Raw genomic sequence first — 17,116 nt, 5'->3', positions numbered from 1 at the left:
TATGCTAGAATACTGGGTTTCGCTTATGTTTTCTTGGCTTTCTGTAATGTACTTTTCAGTTTCTTCAGCCATGGACTTGGATTAGAACTTCATTATAATTAATTTTCTTAAATATGATTATTTGGGGGCAGAGCATACAATACTTCTCTCCAGTAACTTTAATGGCTGTAAGTTTAAGTCTTTTTTTTTTTTTTTCACTTTTGTTTATATGCTAAGTCTAGTTTATATGCTAAGTCTAGTTTAAATTAGACTAGGGAATTACTTTGTCTTGAGTTGTCTGATACCTTTAGTTAACGGTAATAAGCAAAATAAATTCCAGTTTTTGTTTCTTTACTTATAAATTATTATATTCTCCTTAACTCCTGTTTCTCCTTTTTTGATCTATAGTTCTCATGTTTCCCTTTGACCCCTCAATTAAGGAGGGTGTGACATAGCTGGGATTGAGGAAGCATTTGAACTAATTTTTCTACAGCTATGTTTAGTAATAAAAATTTGGTAAGGTAGCCAGCCGAGCCGCCTAACAGGAAGTAGGCTGTGGTACATTTCTCTGCTTTATTCTTTAAAACAAAACAAAACAAAAAAGTGCATTCACAAAGAACAGATGTTGGTAGAACTTAATTTTTCTAAGACTTCTAAAAGATATGAATGATTGACAATTCTGTTCCAATGTATTCTATTCCATTTCTGTTTGTGATATATTTCTAGAATTTGATGCTTTATCCAGACTTGGAATCCCAGATGCTGTGAGCTACATAAAGAAAAGATATAAGACTACACAGCTCTTGTTTTTGAAAGCAGCTTGTGTTGGTCAAGGACTTGTGGATCAGGTGGAAGCATCAGTAGAGGAAGCCATCAGCTCTGGAACATGGGTTGATATTGCAGTATGTTTTATCTTCTTCTTGTCAATTTTTCTTTAAACCAATGACCACTGATACTCACTAGTATGTGGTCATTTTAAGTATTAGGATACATAAAGGTGGTCTTGGCTTTGTAGCCAAATTCTAGTGGTCAGTGTTATAGCAAAAACAATCTTAATTATGCTTAGAGACTTTATAGCTTTTGAGGTAGAATGACCTTTTATATATGGATAGTCAACATCCAGAATTCCATAAATCTCCAAACAAATAAGCAAACAATGTAACACTCTTTTCAGGCCTGCCATTGAAATTGATGAGATTTCTCACAATCTTATCCAAGCATTTACAACTTTACTGGCATCAGGCGTTATATAGTATTTGTGTATCCCTTATCCATTCATTGACCTCTGCTCATGTATTAACATGAGCTGCTTTAGCCCTGGTAGTGTTTTACTTCAGTGTTCAGTATTGACCTGCCTTTATTATGCCAAAGAGATAAGTGTAGGTGAAGAGAAAGAAACAAGTGGCCATTCCATTATTTACTAGTCAGGGCAAAGTAGAAAATTACTTGTTTTGGATACACAAGTTTCCAGAGGCTCCAGATTTCGGTGTTCATTTATTCATTCAACAAATTTAAGTACCATCTGTGTGCCAGGAACCATTTTACTTGCTGGGAATGTGGTGCCCACACAAGTTTCCTAGGTGGAGATAGTTAATGAAAATGGTAATTTCAGATAGTCCAAAGAGCTAAGAAATCTATTTTGGAGGTAAAGTTGTCAGGACTTGATGGTGGTTTGTTTGTGGGTTTATGAGAGGAATTGAGTGTGACATGTAGGTTTGGGGCCTGATCAACTGCATGGAGAACAGTACCATTAATTGAGATGGGGGGAACAATGGAGAAGGGTGGGTGGGACCTAGGTGTTGGGGGGTAGGCGGCTGCAATCAGTGTTGTTCTGGACATGTGGAATTTGAGATGCCTATTGGGCATAAGAGCAGAGATGTTAGGGAGGCAGTGGGCATATGACTCCAGAGCTCAGAGTGATGATGAAAGCAGAAATATAATTTGGGAGGTTATCAGCATAGAGATGGTTCTGAAGGCCACTGGACTTAATGAGATCACTTAGGGAGGGCATATATGTGTAAAAAATGGTTTGCCTCTATGATACTGTATTTATACTTGTTTTCATTTTGTTTCTGATTCTAGCCTCTGTTACCCAGTTCTTTATCAGTTGAAGATGCTGCCATGTTGCTTCAACAGGTGATGAGAGCATTCAGCAAGCAAGCTTCAGCTGTAGTCTTTAGCGACACTGTTGTAGTCAGTGAAAAATTCATAAATAACTGCACAGAACACTTCAGTGAACTGATGCACCAGAAAGCTGAAAAGGTATGCCAGATTTCCTTTCCTTTACTAATCTTAACAGGATTTTCACATTAGAATCATCTGACATCTTTTGAAAAATGGAGTATGCAGCATATACCCAAAAGTGAACACTGTGTTTCATGCATCATTTTCCTTTAATGCATCATTCCTGTCTTTTTCTTCTTGATTTGTTTTTCCCCTTCTTCACTCCCATCAGGACATATAAGTTATAACTTAGGGAGCTGATTTTATAAATTGAAATCATATAAATGAAATTATGCACTTCACAGTTAAGTCACCTAAAGGTATTAGTCCAACATTAAAATCCACAAAAATGGTATCTGTGGATTATAGGCATAAATATACAGTATATCAATCAATCACTACACTATATATTTACTAAATCAGGTAGCGCTGTATTAATTTTACCTATTTGGGATGCAGAAATGGGATAACTTACTGAGGAAAGAAACTGTTACTATCAGAAATTGATTAGCTCCTCAGAACAAATGCTGTCAAAGTGTCTAGAAGCAGAGGTCCTGCCAGGCCTGCTTTAATGACCTAAATTTAATTCATATTTCTAGTTAGCAGCCCCATCTACTTATAAAGCCTGCTCACGGATAGGTGGAACAAGCACATTTATCTTAGACTGTTAATAAATCTGTGAGAACTTATTAAGTATGTAAGTAATTTGTATTCCTCTCTATTCCTTTTAAGCTCTTTAATAGTTTAAAAAAAGAGAGAGATAATTTTCTATGTCTTGCCTGCCAGGCAGCAGAGAAGAGTAAAAATACATAGGATTGATACCAGTACACCTGAGTTCCAGTCTCAACTTTTTTACTCTCTTTGACTTTGGACAAATAGATCTCCAGTTTCCACATCTTCAAAGAAAGGGTGATGATGCCTCCTTTCTAAAGATAAATTTAAATAAAGGTTGGATGTATACAAAATGTCTAGCACATATTAGCTCCAAGTCACTAAATGGCTACATTATTTATTTACACTAAAATAAAAACATGGTCATCAATTTTTATTTCTTTGTGCTCCTCCCTGCAACTACAAAAATAATTTGAGGGAAAAGAAGGTGATTCTGTTGTTTGAACTGTCAACATTCTAAACATTTTTCTTCAGGAAACCAAAAGGGAAATGCCATTTTTAACATGAAAATGTGCTTTTGTCAGTACAGATTTAGAACCCTGTCCCATGTTGAAAAAACAGTTTCTGAACATGGAAATAGTTCAGAAAACATAATTTTTTATGTTTTTTTTAAAAACATAAATTTTTAAAAAGCAGAGATCAGGAATGAGTCCAGAGGAAAAACAGTTTATATGATTTAAGTGTGCCAACTCATCCTACATGGTCGTTCTGTTAGGGTGAGGGATGGAGATTTTGTTAATCTCAGGTAACCAAGTGGCACTGGACTTGGAAGCCTCAAAAAGAAGAAGAGCAAGGTCACCTAGTAAGCAGTGGTTAAAAGAAGCCAAATCAGCTGAAGAGGTTGCATCTGATGTGTGATCAGTTTTTCAGGGACCGGATAGAATTTTTCATTATTTGATCACAGAATCAAAAAGTTAAGAACAGCAAGGGAAGAGACTGATCTTTGGCAAGGAGAAATAGTTTCAGAGTGGCAACTGTTGGACCAGGCTCTATAGTTCTTCTTAGCAATGAGATCGAACAAGAATAATTAGGATGAGTAATAATAATTGAGTATGTAAATAACTTTTATTTTATGTTTTCTGTAATGCCATATATTTTTGCTTACCAAAAACATGTTTTATTTCAGGAAATGAAAAATAATCCTGTTCATTTAATCACTGAAGATGATCTGAAACAGGTCTCCATTTTAGAAAGCATTAATACAAGTAAAAAGGATAAAAAAGATGAACGAAGGAGAAAAGCAACAGGTAATAAATTATTATTAACCAAGAAGATTCAAAGATGAGTTTTATTTGTTGCAATGAACTCTACATTTATTAGGCCCTTTGAAGGGGATTTATCTTCAACTGTTAATATTAGTCAAATCTTTTCTTAATGAATTAAATTTATTATGAAAATGGAAATATTAGTGGTTACTTATTCTTTTTTTATTTTGTGAGAACTAAGTTAATTTCATGACCTGGCCCGTGTCCCATTGTTTGCCCCCTCACCGTCTATGTTCCAGCCCCAGTAGCCTTTTTTTTTTTTTGATTCTCAGATTTGGCAAGTTTGTGTTTGCCTGAAAGCCTTTGCATTAGCTATTCCCTCTCCCTGAATGTTCTCTCTCGAACTTCAGGTAACAGATTTCTTCTTCTAATTCAGAGCTCAAGTCAGTTCCTCAGAGAGGCCTCCCTCACCACCTGGAATGGTAGACATGGTCACTCTCCATCATATTATCTTCCAGTCTTTTTTGTATCGCTTTTATCACTGTCTTGTGTTTTATTGTTTGGAAACCTTGTCCATCTCGTTTATTGCTTCCCTAGTCCTTAGAGCACTTGTTGGTGTAGTTTAGATGTTCTATAAATTATTTATTGAATGAATGAATTTCCCAAGGAGATCTCATTTCTGTTTTTTTTGTTTTTTTTTTTAATTAAGAATCACTGGAAATTATTCTAGGTAGCACTCGTATACTAGTAACTTGCATTTGGAAATTAACATGTGTTTTCCATACTTTTTATAGTAGGAACGATTTTATTAGTCCTACATCAGAGTTAAAGAAACTAGATATTCAACATGTTTCATTAATATACCTGTATTGAAGATGTGTTATAAAAACTTCATTTTTGTTGTGGGAATTCACTCTGTTTTTTTTGAGATTGTTTCTTTCCTCTTCAAAAACCTTTTTCTAAAATATCTTTCAATTTTGATACTTTGAAATTTCTCTGTATTTTTCTGGGAAAACCATACTCTAATAAATCATGGTAGTATTCACAGCCATGCATATTTTATCATATTATTTGAAGATATGCTTATAAATTCACCTTAATCAGTTGGTTGCACTTATGTCAGAATAGCTAGTCTGTTTTATTTCCTTCTAAAAATTCAGAGTCATCTGGTCATCATCTCAAGGATAGTACTGTCATATCATAATAGTTTAGATATAGTGCATGGAATAATGTCAGATTTAAATGTCTTCTTCCCTCTAAGAAATTTATTGCCAAATGTATGATTTTGAGAGAATTGTATTTTTCTTTTTTTTTATTTCCAAGGTTATCTTTTTTTATCATGTTATGTTAATCACCATACATTACATCATTAGTTTTTGATGTAGTGTTCCATGATTCATTGTCTGCGTATAACACCCAGTGCTCCGTGCAGTATGTGCCCTCTTTAGTACCCATCACCAGACTGACCCATCCCCCCACCCCCTCCCCTCTAGAACCCTCAGTTTGTTTCTCAGAGTCCATAGTCTCTCATGGTTCGTCTCCCCCTCCAATTTTCCCCCCTTCATTCCTGCTATCTTCTTTTTTTTTTTTTAAAACATACAATGTATTATTTGTTTCAGAGGTACAGGTCTGTGATTCAACAGTCTTACACAATTCACAGCACTCACCATAGCACATACCCTCCCCAATGTCTATCACCCAGAGAATTGTTTTTTCTATCATAAAAGCAAGGGAAAATAAATTAATAGAACTTACAATTATAGGACATGATGAAATTTAAAGGAATTGTACTTAGAACTTAAAAAAATCTGTAGTTTGTATGTCAATTTACTTTATGGAAAATTAATCTTTTATGAAGAAATATATTTTCAATATTTTTCAGTGTTTCAATCCCATTATTAGATAAGTATTCTATTTTGTTGAATGGATACTTTAAATGTAAATATGTAAAGCAGAGAAATATCTCAACAACATTACTTTTATTTACAGTGTTTTAGTTTGTCTCATAATTTGTATTTTTTTAGTCTTTCTTTAGCCAATAGGTGATTGATAACTATATTTTTCTACTCATCCAACTTAATATTCATGGTCAGCATTTATCAAGCTCCTTTTAATGTGTCAAGCATCGCTTTAACCCCAAGGATACAAACATTAGTGAGACATGCTCCCTGTTTTCAAGAAGTTCATTGTCTCGTTGGGTGGTGGGAGACTCAGGATGTCTCCTATAAACATAATCTTTCAACCAAAGGGACTAAACCAAGGGTAATTAAACTTGTGAAGTACTGTAATAGGGGATATTAATGAGGCTGTAGTAACAGAGATGAGCAAATGAGGGCACATTTCTTCTGGGGAAGGTAGAAGAAGCAGTAAAGGAATGGGTTTGGCCAAGACAAAGTCAGACAAAGCTATAGAAAAGAGGTATCCTTAGTGAAGGAAGAAGAGACTGTTGAAGAGCCTGCCTTTAGAGCAGGTAAGGTATCTACGTGAGTTGCTCAAATTCAAGAGGTTTCACATTTTATTAAGTTTTTATTGACTGAATTACAAAACTTCTGTTGTAATAAAAAAAACTCCCACCTTAAATAGCAGCTAAAAGTTTAATTATTTGGCTTTTATTGTTCTGCTGTAAAGTTAAATATGACAATATAGTGTCATCATTTTCTAAAAATCTCCAGTTAGCTGATACTAACTAATGTCATTTCCCACCAGAGGGCAGTGGAAGTGTGAGAGGAGGTGGTGGTGGCAATGCCAGGGAGTACAAAATTAAAAAAATCAAGAAGAAAGGAAGAAAAGAAGAGGATAGTGATGATGAGTCATCTCACACTGGTGTGTAGCTTTAATTTACTTTTCCTTTGAGAGTGTGTCATTTTGCAAACATTTTCTTAAGATGTAGACCATTAGATGTATATGCTTCTGCAAGAAGTCCTTGCTTTGCACAGTTTTGCACACGAATTTCAGTTACCACGGCTTAGTTGATGACACCAGCCCCCCATCAACACGGTTCATATTCTAGTTACCAGGGTGTATTAACAATGAGTACTTGTATAAAGTACAGGCAATGCTGCTGGCTCCTCAGGCCATTGATCAGCACATAAATAATATATGTGCATCATGAGCTATGACAGTCACATCACTTGTTTCAAAGTCTGTCAGTGATTGATCCCTGTGCGTCTCTTCTTCACTTTATGCCCAGACAACAAACCATGTAGTTATGTTGCCTCCTTGTCTCCCAGTGATGAATCCCTATGACATTTTGCAAAATGGATAATCAAAAGGGAACTGGCCAACAAAGATGAAAATGCAGCCAAGAAATGAAAAGTGATAGCACTGGAAGTAAAATATGAATCAAGAATAAATGGTGTTCGGGCAGAACTAGCTGACTGTGGGCATGTTGGCATTGCCACTGTTCAGGAGACTAGGTGTGCGGCCACAGGAGCTTGGCAGAGGCACTTGACCAAACGGGGAAAGTGGTCGTGACGGAGAGGATGAAAATGTCCTAGAGGATGTGTACTTGGCAGAAAACTTCATATTAAAGGAATTCCCAGAGATGTTTCACAACATTGAAAGGGCAAAGGATAAAATGCTGTGAGCTGATCCAGAGTTAAAAACGGAGAATGACAACTTGCCAAGGCATAGAAAAGATGTTGCTCTGTATTGTAAGTTACAGCCTGAGAAGAAGGCAAGCGCTGTTCAGACTATTTTTGATAAATTTTTTACAAAGAAATAAAATACTTTGTTGCCCAGTGTTTCTGATGAGCTAAATTACAGTATACTAAATTTTAAGTATTCGTTTTCTTTTTCATTTCCCTTTACATTTATAACCAACAGTAAGAGCTCTTAATGTTTTCACAGACATTTTTTAAAAAATCACAGAATAGTCATAAGTTTTCCCATTGTTTGTTAAGAACACCTTGCACAGTTTCAACTTGCATAGTCATTTTTATGGTTTCCCACTGCCCTACAAAACAAATTACAATATTTTATTAAAAGTGGGTTTCTGCATATTCAAGTAGGAAACATTGAGTTTATGCGTATTTAAGTTTTATGGTAACATCTAATTGGTTGGTGGCTTCTATCTAAGGGGGAGAATTAAGCATATGCATCTTCTTTTTTGGAGACTTGTTCGCATTTGGTACTGTTAAGTCAGCAAGAGACATGTTAGTTTTTCTAAATAAAATTATGATTCTTTTATAAATTGTGTTTTAAATAAATTTACTAAATGAATCTATGATACCTCCGTTTTCTTTTTCCCCGGTAAAAAGAGAAGAAAACTTGAAATGATCATTTGAAATTTCTATTTCACCTCTTCCACAGAGCTCGTTGTGTATGGGCTAGAGCTGGGAGGTGTAGGTGTCAAGTGACACGGCTCTGGCCATTAATGTGCTAGTACGAGTGATAGCATCGTTGCTTAAGATCTGTCTTTAACGTATTCTTTACTTTAGGTGAAGAATAATAATAAAGACAGGTCAAAATAGCTACTGTTCTCAACATGCATAAAACAGTATTAATTAAAATGATCTTCATAGAAACTACTAGCCCTGTTCTTATTTTAAATAGTATTAAGACTGTCCTCTGTGGGTTTTAATTTTTCATTGATAAATGAATTTCTCTATTCCCCAGATGTACTAGGGGTGGGAGAGAAGGGGCATTTCATAAAATACTTCTCTGATATCTGTAGCTTTAAGTAATTGTTAAATGAGGCATGTGATACTCCTTTTGTGCACAGATTATGGAGAAGGGCTATAAAGGTAGTAAAACCATTCTACCTAAAAAGATACAATTTTAGTGCCTTTGAAAGGGGGTTGTGTTATAATCTCTGAAAAGGGGGATGTAATTAGGTTCCCAGCTAAAACACAGCATCAACTCAGTGTGAAAGATTACTAGATGGAAATATAATTTAATAACTTATAAAATGCATGCAGGAAGCAAACAGAGAAAGCAGAAACTATGTGATGTGAAAGTTCAGGAATGGATAGCAGATCTCAAAAAGAAAGGATATTGGATCTGTTCTAACGTGTCCATCGGTTCTAAAGCCGTGATGTCAACTTACTTACCGATTTTTGAGCTATTTTTTAATTTATTTATTTTACTGTTTCTTTATTTTTATGTCTAAGGTTTTACAATAATCAAATCTAGCTGGAAATAGTCACTTTTATATTTTTACAATATTAATAATGGAAATATTGTTAGCTTTCTTTGCAGCCCGTGCTTATCCAAGTCGGTGAGGAGGCATGACATTTCCACACTTAACGATTATTTCCATTACAGTAGCTGCGTACAAATTTTTCCTGGCATAGAATTATTTTTGTAAGAAGAAAAATAAATGATGAGTGTAAAATTATGAGGTTTTTTTTCATCTTTGCCTTTCCCAAAAGATAATTTTTAGCTTAATTCTACTGGAGTTGTCATTCACATGATTATAAAGGTTTTTCCTGAAGATCTTCTGTAAATTATAAGGATGATTTGATTTTCAGTAACTATTCATTTTTATAAAGAAGGAAATTCTGCTCAATATACATTGTTCAACAAAGAGAAGTTATCTTTTTCTTAAAAGATTTTTTTTTCCATCCAGTTGATTATTTTGATTTTCCACTATTTACATCATGCAAGTTAGATCAGGGGGAAAATCACCTTTATTATTTTCTGATTGACATTAGAACAGTCATTAAATAAAGTTAGAAAATTATTACTCAAAAGAAATGCCACTATGTGTCCTATTTTTAAAATTGTTTTCATTGGTTATTGCTATCTGACACTGGCAATGTCCGTGAATGAATTACCATCTTAATGGTAATTTAATTACCATTAAATATGTTAATGAACCTTGTTTGCTTTTAGGTTGCTTTATGTTTTTGTTGTTTTTTCCTATTGTGCATTTCTGCTATAGGAAAGAAGAAGCCAGAGATCACTTTTATGTTCCAGGATGAGATTGAAGATGTTTTAAGAAAACACGTACAAGATGCCCCTGAGGAATTTATTTCTGAACTTGCTGAGCACTTAATAAAGTAAGTATAAAAACATATTTTTTCTGTTTTATGATAGAAATTCAATGAGTTATTAAATAAAATTTTCACCAACATCATGGAAAGCATAGCTTTTAAGTCTTTTCTTTTCAAAGCTTAGAATTTAATCTAGCCACCAAATTCCAGATTTTGTTTGCTGTTTGCCGTTCTGTTCAACAGACGTGTAAGTGCTTTGGGCGAGGCAGTGTGGGAAATAAAAGATGAGAGTGCGGAGGCATCCTCGGTCACTGATGTTTCAGTCCTAGGTGGGAGAAAAACACCAACGCCAGTCACTGGCTGCTCTCTGACATAGCATAAAAAAGTAATATCTAAAAGAAAGAAAAGACCATTTTCTATCTAGATTTGACAGAAGTTAAACAGTGCACTTTTAGGGAGAAATAAAGTAACAAACTGTGTTCAGAGAACAAATTTAGACAGTACTAGCTTGTAATTGAGCCAAGCTAAATTTATTTTTATACAGAAGTAAAAGAAATTGTGTATAACTTGACCATTACTAACATGATTTTCCCTCAAGTTAGTTCCATTGTGTAAGCATCTATAAATGCAATCCAGGAGCCCAGTGCATCTAGCTTTGAATTTAGAAATATAGCTTTTGTAGTGAGATTTTTTTTCATTTCACTGAGTATTTTTTGTGTATGAATACAGTACATAATCATATTTTTCATATGTAAGAAGATAGTTACCACTAACCATTTGCCATTACTTAAAATAATCTCTTCTGAAGTTGTTGAGCATAAAAAGTTTTAAAATCTTTTATAGAACTTTAGAAATTGAGAATTTATTATTCCTGTGAATAGGGAACAGATTTATGTCCTATTCTCCAAATTAACTTTTAAAAATTACTTCAGACTGAATTTGAATTGAAGCTTTTGTTACTGCTATCCTCACTGTCATTAGTGCAATAATTTTGAGTACTTTAAAACTGAGAAAAATAATGCATTTAAGTTATAAGTCCTAGGATTAGAGGACAAATGCTTGTGAACTATTCCCCAAATTAATCTTGTTTAAAAAATATAGAGGTATTTTCTTAAGGCTTACTTCCATAGAAGCAAAATTTCTTATATGGATTTATCCAATGTGTTTTAATTAACTAAATATATTTATCTTGTGCACAGACCTCTTAATAAAACTTATCTCGAGGTGGTACGTTCAGTGTTCATGTCTTCAACTTCTTCTGCCTCTGGAACTGGTAGAAAGCGCACAATCAAGGACTTGCAAGAAGAGGTTTCAAACCTATACAATAATATTCGGCTGTTTGAAAAGGGGCTGAAGTTCTTTACAGGTATACTTAAGACTGTTTTTTCATTGATTTTCATCATTGTTCCTGGACATTCATTTTAATAAAGCACCTTTATTTTCCAGATGATACACAGGCTGCTCTTACAAAGCACTTGCTGAAGACAATATGTACTGACATCACTAACCTCATTTTCAACTTCTTAGCTTCGGATTTAATGATGGCAGTAGATGATCCTGCAGCCATTACAAGTGAAGTATGATAGTGATTGTCTTGCCTTCTTGATGTATTATGTTTTGAAATAAAAGCGTATTTTATTTTCTCACATCAGAAGTAGTCTGAAGGAAAGTAAAATATAGGAAAGGGTTTTTAGGGAAAAAAAATCCATCAGATTTTTAGTTTAAATTGGTGATATAACCAGTCTGTTGAAAGTAATAATGCTTACTTATTTTGGAATCAACACTTTTATTTTTTCCTAATTATTGTTATGTCACATCCCCTTTTCCTGCTGAGTTGCCGATCCCTTGACTGTTTTCTGGCCAGATTCCATAACTTCGTAGTCATTTTCATGTAGTGACGCCATCTCATTTCAATGTTTAGATGAATTGCAGTTTATTTGTTAAAATGCTAATCTCCAACTAAAGTCAAAGTTCATTTCTTCCTGTCTCAAAATGTAAGGTAGAGCGATGGCTCCCAGTTGCTTCAAGAAGGAAAGGTGTGATCTGTCCCTAACACTCCTCCTCCTCCTCTTCTTCTCTATCCCTGTAGATCCACTTAACGTTGGAGATTTAGGAAAAATGAAGGAGGCAAGAGTGTTTCATAGGAGTGGCTGCATATCACTGGTTATGATCTAGGCCCAATGCTGTGGCCTCATGATGTGTCTCCTGCCCCATCGGGGGTGTAGGTTGTTTGGGGGCCTGTTTGTTTAGCACGTGACAGCCCCTGTAGCAAGGCCCTCCCCTAAACCTCCAAACAGAGATGCATTTATTTCTCCCTCCTACCCCAGCAAAGTACTGTCCCCTCCCGTCTTCAGCTCAAGCAGTGAATCTCCAGCTGCCGGGACAGTTCCATATATCCTGCCTCTGTGCTAACCTCTGCTGTGGGAAACACCTGGGGTCCCGTCCCGTGCCCTCCAGGGGCTGCAGGAGAACTGGTGTGGCATGTGGCAGGGAGTCCATAGGTTTCCCTGGTCTCCCAAGACTCACTGTAACTTGCAGGACCTGCCAGCCAGACTATTCCACTAGGCATCCACCAGAAATTTCACACTTGGTAAGGCCATCAGACTCTGGTCAAGAATGCCATCATATTTCACGAGACACATGTATGTGGAGAGGCGTGCCGAAAAGATTCCACCCACCATATAGTATAACAAGCAGCCATCCGTGGAGCAAGTTCTCTAGTTTATAGGCATTCTGGAACTTATGAGTGGGAACCCCCGCATCTGGCATTAGGGAAGAACACTCTTCCTACGCCAATGGAAGAGAGCGGGAGTAGCCTCTTACCCCAAATTCTCTTTTCCCCACAAGATGAATGGTTTTCTCTCCACCCTCCGCCCCCCATCTTCCTCTTTGCTGCTGGGCCAGAAGGGAGGGGTAGGGCTATATCTAGCCTGATTGGCTGACTGGCTTTTGGCTAGCTCTCCGATTTTAGAATGTTTTTAGCGTATTTTTGTCCCTAGTTTGAAAGCTAAAATTCAAAAACAAAGATCAGTTCCATTCAATACTCTATTATAGTAGTAAATATACTTTGTTTTCTTTTGTTTGATCTTATATCTACCACATGTCAAAGTCACAATCCCAAAGGAGTTTTTTCCCCTTACAGGTAAGAAAAAAAATTTTAAGTAAATTATCAGAAGAAACCAAAGTACCTCTCACAAAACTCCATAGCTCTCTGAATGAAAAGGTAAGTAAAGTTTGATTCTGTTTAGATAATGGGGCTAGAATTTGTGATCTTTGAGTAGATTTTTATCAGAATAAGTGTAAACTAAATCTCTTTGGGAGGTAAAGGGGGAGAACAGACTGGGAACGTTTTATCCTAAATCACAATTTCAAGTTTAATAACAAAATGACCTTTTTAAAAATTATATTTCGGGTGTAAAATTATAAAACTACTGAGTGGCTATATTTTTTAGGCAACCTGTTAATAAAAGTAAATGGTGGCATTAAATACCATTTCAGAGCATAGAAGACTTCCTTTCTTGTCTGGATTCTGCAGCAGAAGCTTGCGATATTATGGTGAAGAGGGGAGACAAAAAAAGGGAAAGGTAACATTGAATTAATCTATATTATTAATAAATTCTTAGATGTGTGATATTTCATATCCGAAGTTGGAATTTGACTACCTGAATCTTGCACAGAGAACACTTGTATCCAAATGGCTGCATACCTTTGAGCATATTCAGTATATACGTGGTCCTCTCTGACTGGTATCGATAAGGTAGCAAGGTCCACTAATCCCATAGTTGATCAAGCCTGGGAACTTCATACTAGCTTTGAGACCTTCTTTACAGGAAATCTTACCTATATCAGTACACTTCTGTTTGATTCCCAACAACTCAAAATAAAAAGTACACTTTGAGGATCCCTGCTCTGTAGTTTTCTCTATCATTTTCTAGCATATTAGTTTATCCACAGCATTTAGGGTTAAGTGTGTCTATATTTCATATTTAAAATGTCCCTTAAGATGTTTATGGAGCTAGATAATTAAACTAGAGAAGCTAAAAATGAATACCGAAGGGAAGAACTAAAATTGGTGAGAGCTTGTTAAAATATGAGAATGTGTTTTTGTGATTTTATTTTTGTTTAGGCAGATACTGTTCCAGCATCGACAAGCACTGGCTGAACAGCTAAAAGTCACAGAAGACCCTGCTCTTATTCTGCACCTCACAGCAGTCCTTCTGTTTCAGTTCTCAACCCACAGCATGCTCCATGCACCTGGAAGATGTGTCCCACAGATCATTGCTTTTCTTAATAGTAAAATTCCAGAGGTATTACATTTTCCATGCATTTGAAACTTTTAAAGCTTTTAGATTCTGCATATTTTGAATGGATAGATGTGAATCATCATGAACAATAAGACACAAAACATATTAATATGACTTCCTGTTCCGAGAATGTGAACAGTGAATCTGAAGATTGATTTTTAAAAACTCAGCATAGATCAAGAATCTTTTGGGATTCTAGAAGATCTATTGGTAAAAAGAAGTCTTCCGTTTCAGTTTATGCAAATTTAACCTGTCCTTCAAGGACCAGTTCCAAAAGTCTTACCCTGCACAAATTCTTCTGAGAAATTTCTCAGCTAAAAGGAATCTGGCTTCTTTGAACTTCCATATCACTTTGATTTAATCTCTGGTGATAGAACTTAGCTAAGTCAGTTTACATTAAAATGATCTGTATTCGTGTTTTATCACCCCTCACCTGTAAACTCCTTGCCAGCAACGACCTTGCTGGATTCAGCTTTCTACTTACATGGCCAGTGATTTGTAAAGATGAAGACCTTCACTGTGTATTGGTTGAACAAATCCAGCTTGTTCTACAGAAAATTAAATCCTGTTTGTTAACTTTTCTTCTGTTCTCTTTTCACAGGATCAGCATACTCTTTTGGTAAAGTATCAAGGTTTAGTTGTAAAGCATTTAGTTAGTCAAAATAAGAAGACTGGACAGGGAGATGATCCCTCGAGTGATGAATTAGACAAAGAACAAGAAGATATCACCAATACTACTCGTAAAGAGCTTCAAGAACTTTCTTCATCCATTAAAGACCTTGTTCTCATGTCCAGGAAATCATCTGTGACAGAAGAGTAATGATCTTAATTTACTTTTGTCATATAGTAAACATTTTTCCCAAAGTTTAAAGTGAGTGGTTACCAAAAAATATTCACTTCACAATCCTCGGTTTCCCCCAATAACACACACATACACCCACCCACACACACCCACACAATTCAGTTTAAACAGTAGTGTTGTATTCAGTGTAAATCTTAGAAAAATGTGAAATTTTTGTAAATTGGGTTCAACCATGGAAGACTTCCTTTTCACATTATAATTCTAAAAATTACTATTTCAGGTTTATTTTCAAATGCTGAATGAAGAATAAATTTTATGAAATCTTTCATCTCTAGAAAAGGACTCATTTGTTGTGTTGTTAGATTTCAAGTGGCATTCTTAGTTATATACATATTAGGCAGAACCTTAAAATGTGGTCATGTGTTTTTAAAAAGGGAAAGAAAACCCTTGGGTGTCAAAAATAAAAATCGTGGATTTTAAAATTAATAGAGAATGCTTCAAACCTAAAATACAGAAATTCGCAATCTTTTTTTTTTTTTTCTAAGCCCTTGCTCTTATTTCTGGCAGATAGAGGGCCTCCCATATCCCCCACAAGAGTGAACTTTTATGTGGTTGGGTCTTTCAGGGGATGCCTTTACAGGTACAGAAGAATACCGGAGGGGCCCATACGCTGTAGTCTATTCTAACACAAGATGCTAACAAGTAAGAGAAAAAATAAAAGTTACTTCTTAAGAGGTATAAGTCACATTTTAACATTAGAATAACTAAAAATGTAATACAAGTATTTTTCTTTAACCAGTTTGCATTTCTAAATGTTATATTTTTTGTATCAGTAGTCACTCTGGCACCTAATTCTTTGTTATGGGAGGATCTGTAAGTGCATTGAAGTCATTGGAACTTTATTTTTTTCCAAAAATGAAAATCCTTATAAGAAAATAGGTATTCTTGTTTTCTAAAGACTATTGGTAGTTAAAAGTAACAAATAGTTCCTTAGAGTAATAATTTCAAGCAAATGAGTTTTAAGCAACAATTTATTATATATCAAAAAGAAATTTATTTTGAATATAATAGTAAGTTAAATCTCAAGTATCAAAAAAGTACTATTTTATATAATTCCTTATATGGCACTTAAAACTGTGGTTCAAAATGTTTGAATACAAATATCAGTCTACCTCTAATTCCAGACAAAGTATTAATACTGAGTGAAAGAAATTGATATAATTGCTAACTGAGCATTATTATTAAAGTTGATAGGAATGTAACATAAATTTAAAAGTGTTTTTCCATTGGTAATTTTCTATTAATGTATTTTCATATGGGCAAAGGAAGAAAAATGAAAAATCGTCTGTGACCACAAGCTCCACTTAGTTTTGTTTATTCAGTTTCCAAAATATAGAACACCCAGCCTAATGTTTTATTCAGTCTTTAAGAACCTTCTCATTTATGTTTCAGCAGATACCAAAGTAATCCACATTTGTGTCAAACTAGACCATAGACAATGAAACAAATAAAATCATTGACTTTCTTAATTTGTAGGAATAAAAATAGGAGAGACAACCAAGGAAATAAAAAGAAAACCATTCTATCTTGTTCACATTAATTTTTTTCATTTATCAGAATGGTTCATATTTTTCCATAGTAAATAAGAACAGTTTTTATTGTTTTTGAAAATAAAGTTATGTAGCTGATTTTGTATGTAAAATTCTAATTTCAATAAAATAAAAATTCTTAAATGGTTATCTACTATGATCTGGATGGGCAGATTTAAGAATGTTATTAAAAATAAATTTGCTTGTTTCTATTAAATTTTGTGGTACTTTGAAGCTTTCATTATTTCAATTACTAGAATGCATTGTGCAGGTGTTATATGTAACGTGTTTACATTTTAAAATTCTTATTCTATACATTTTTCAAAGATTTTCTTGTATTTTTCTTACACAAAAATAGTTCCATAGTCCTCAGTATCTCATTCCTTGAATGTTTGCCATTCGTGAA

At 34.7% G+C, this 17,116-nt stretch overlaps 1 protein-coding gene across 1 annotated transcript in view; it reads left to right on the top strand.

Moving 5' to 3' along the window:
• UFL1 (UFM1 specific ligase 1) overlaps window positions 1–16,876 on the top strand; it is a 32,658-nt gene extending 15,782 nt beyond the window's left edge. Inside the window, exons 9-19 of the mRNA XM_032408218.1 lie at window positions 706–881; window positions 2,062–2,241; window positions 4,001–4,121; window positions 6,786–6,902; window positions 9,964–10,081; window positions 11,215–11,381; window positions 11,462–11,592; window positions 13,158–13,238; window positions 13,514–13,599; window positions 14,142–14,322; window positions 14,921–16,876. Coding sequence (XP_032264109.1) covers window positions 706–881; window positions 2,062–2,241; window positions 4,001–4,121; window positions 6,786–6,902; window positions 9,964–10,081; window positions 11,215–11,381; window positions 11,462–11,592; window positions 13,158–13,238; window positions 13,514–13,599; window positions 14,142–14,322; window positions 14,921–15,139 — 1,577 coding nt within the window. The 3' untranslated portion in view covers window positions 15,140–16,876. The remainder of the gene's footprint in view (window positions 1–705; window positions 882–2,061; window positions 2,242–4,000; window positions 4,122–6,785; window positions 6,903–9,963; window positions 10,082–11,214; window positions 11,382–11,461; window positions 11,593–13,157; window positions 13,239–13,513; window positions 13,600–14,141; window positions 14,323–14,920) is intronic.
• Window positions 16,877–17,116: the final 240 nt, after the last annotated feature.

This window comes from Phoca vitulina, unplaced genomic scaffold (assembly GCF_004348235.1).
Source record: "Phoca vitulina isolate PV1807 unplaced genomic scaffold, GSC_HSeal_1.0 scaffold9, whole genome shotgun sequence".
Taxonomy (NCBI): domain Eukaryota; kingdom Metazoa; phylum Chordata; class Mammalia; order Carnivora; family Phocidae; genus Phoca; species Phoca vitulina.
This window is presented reverse-complemented; position numbering and strand designations above follow the sequence as displayed.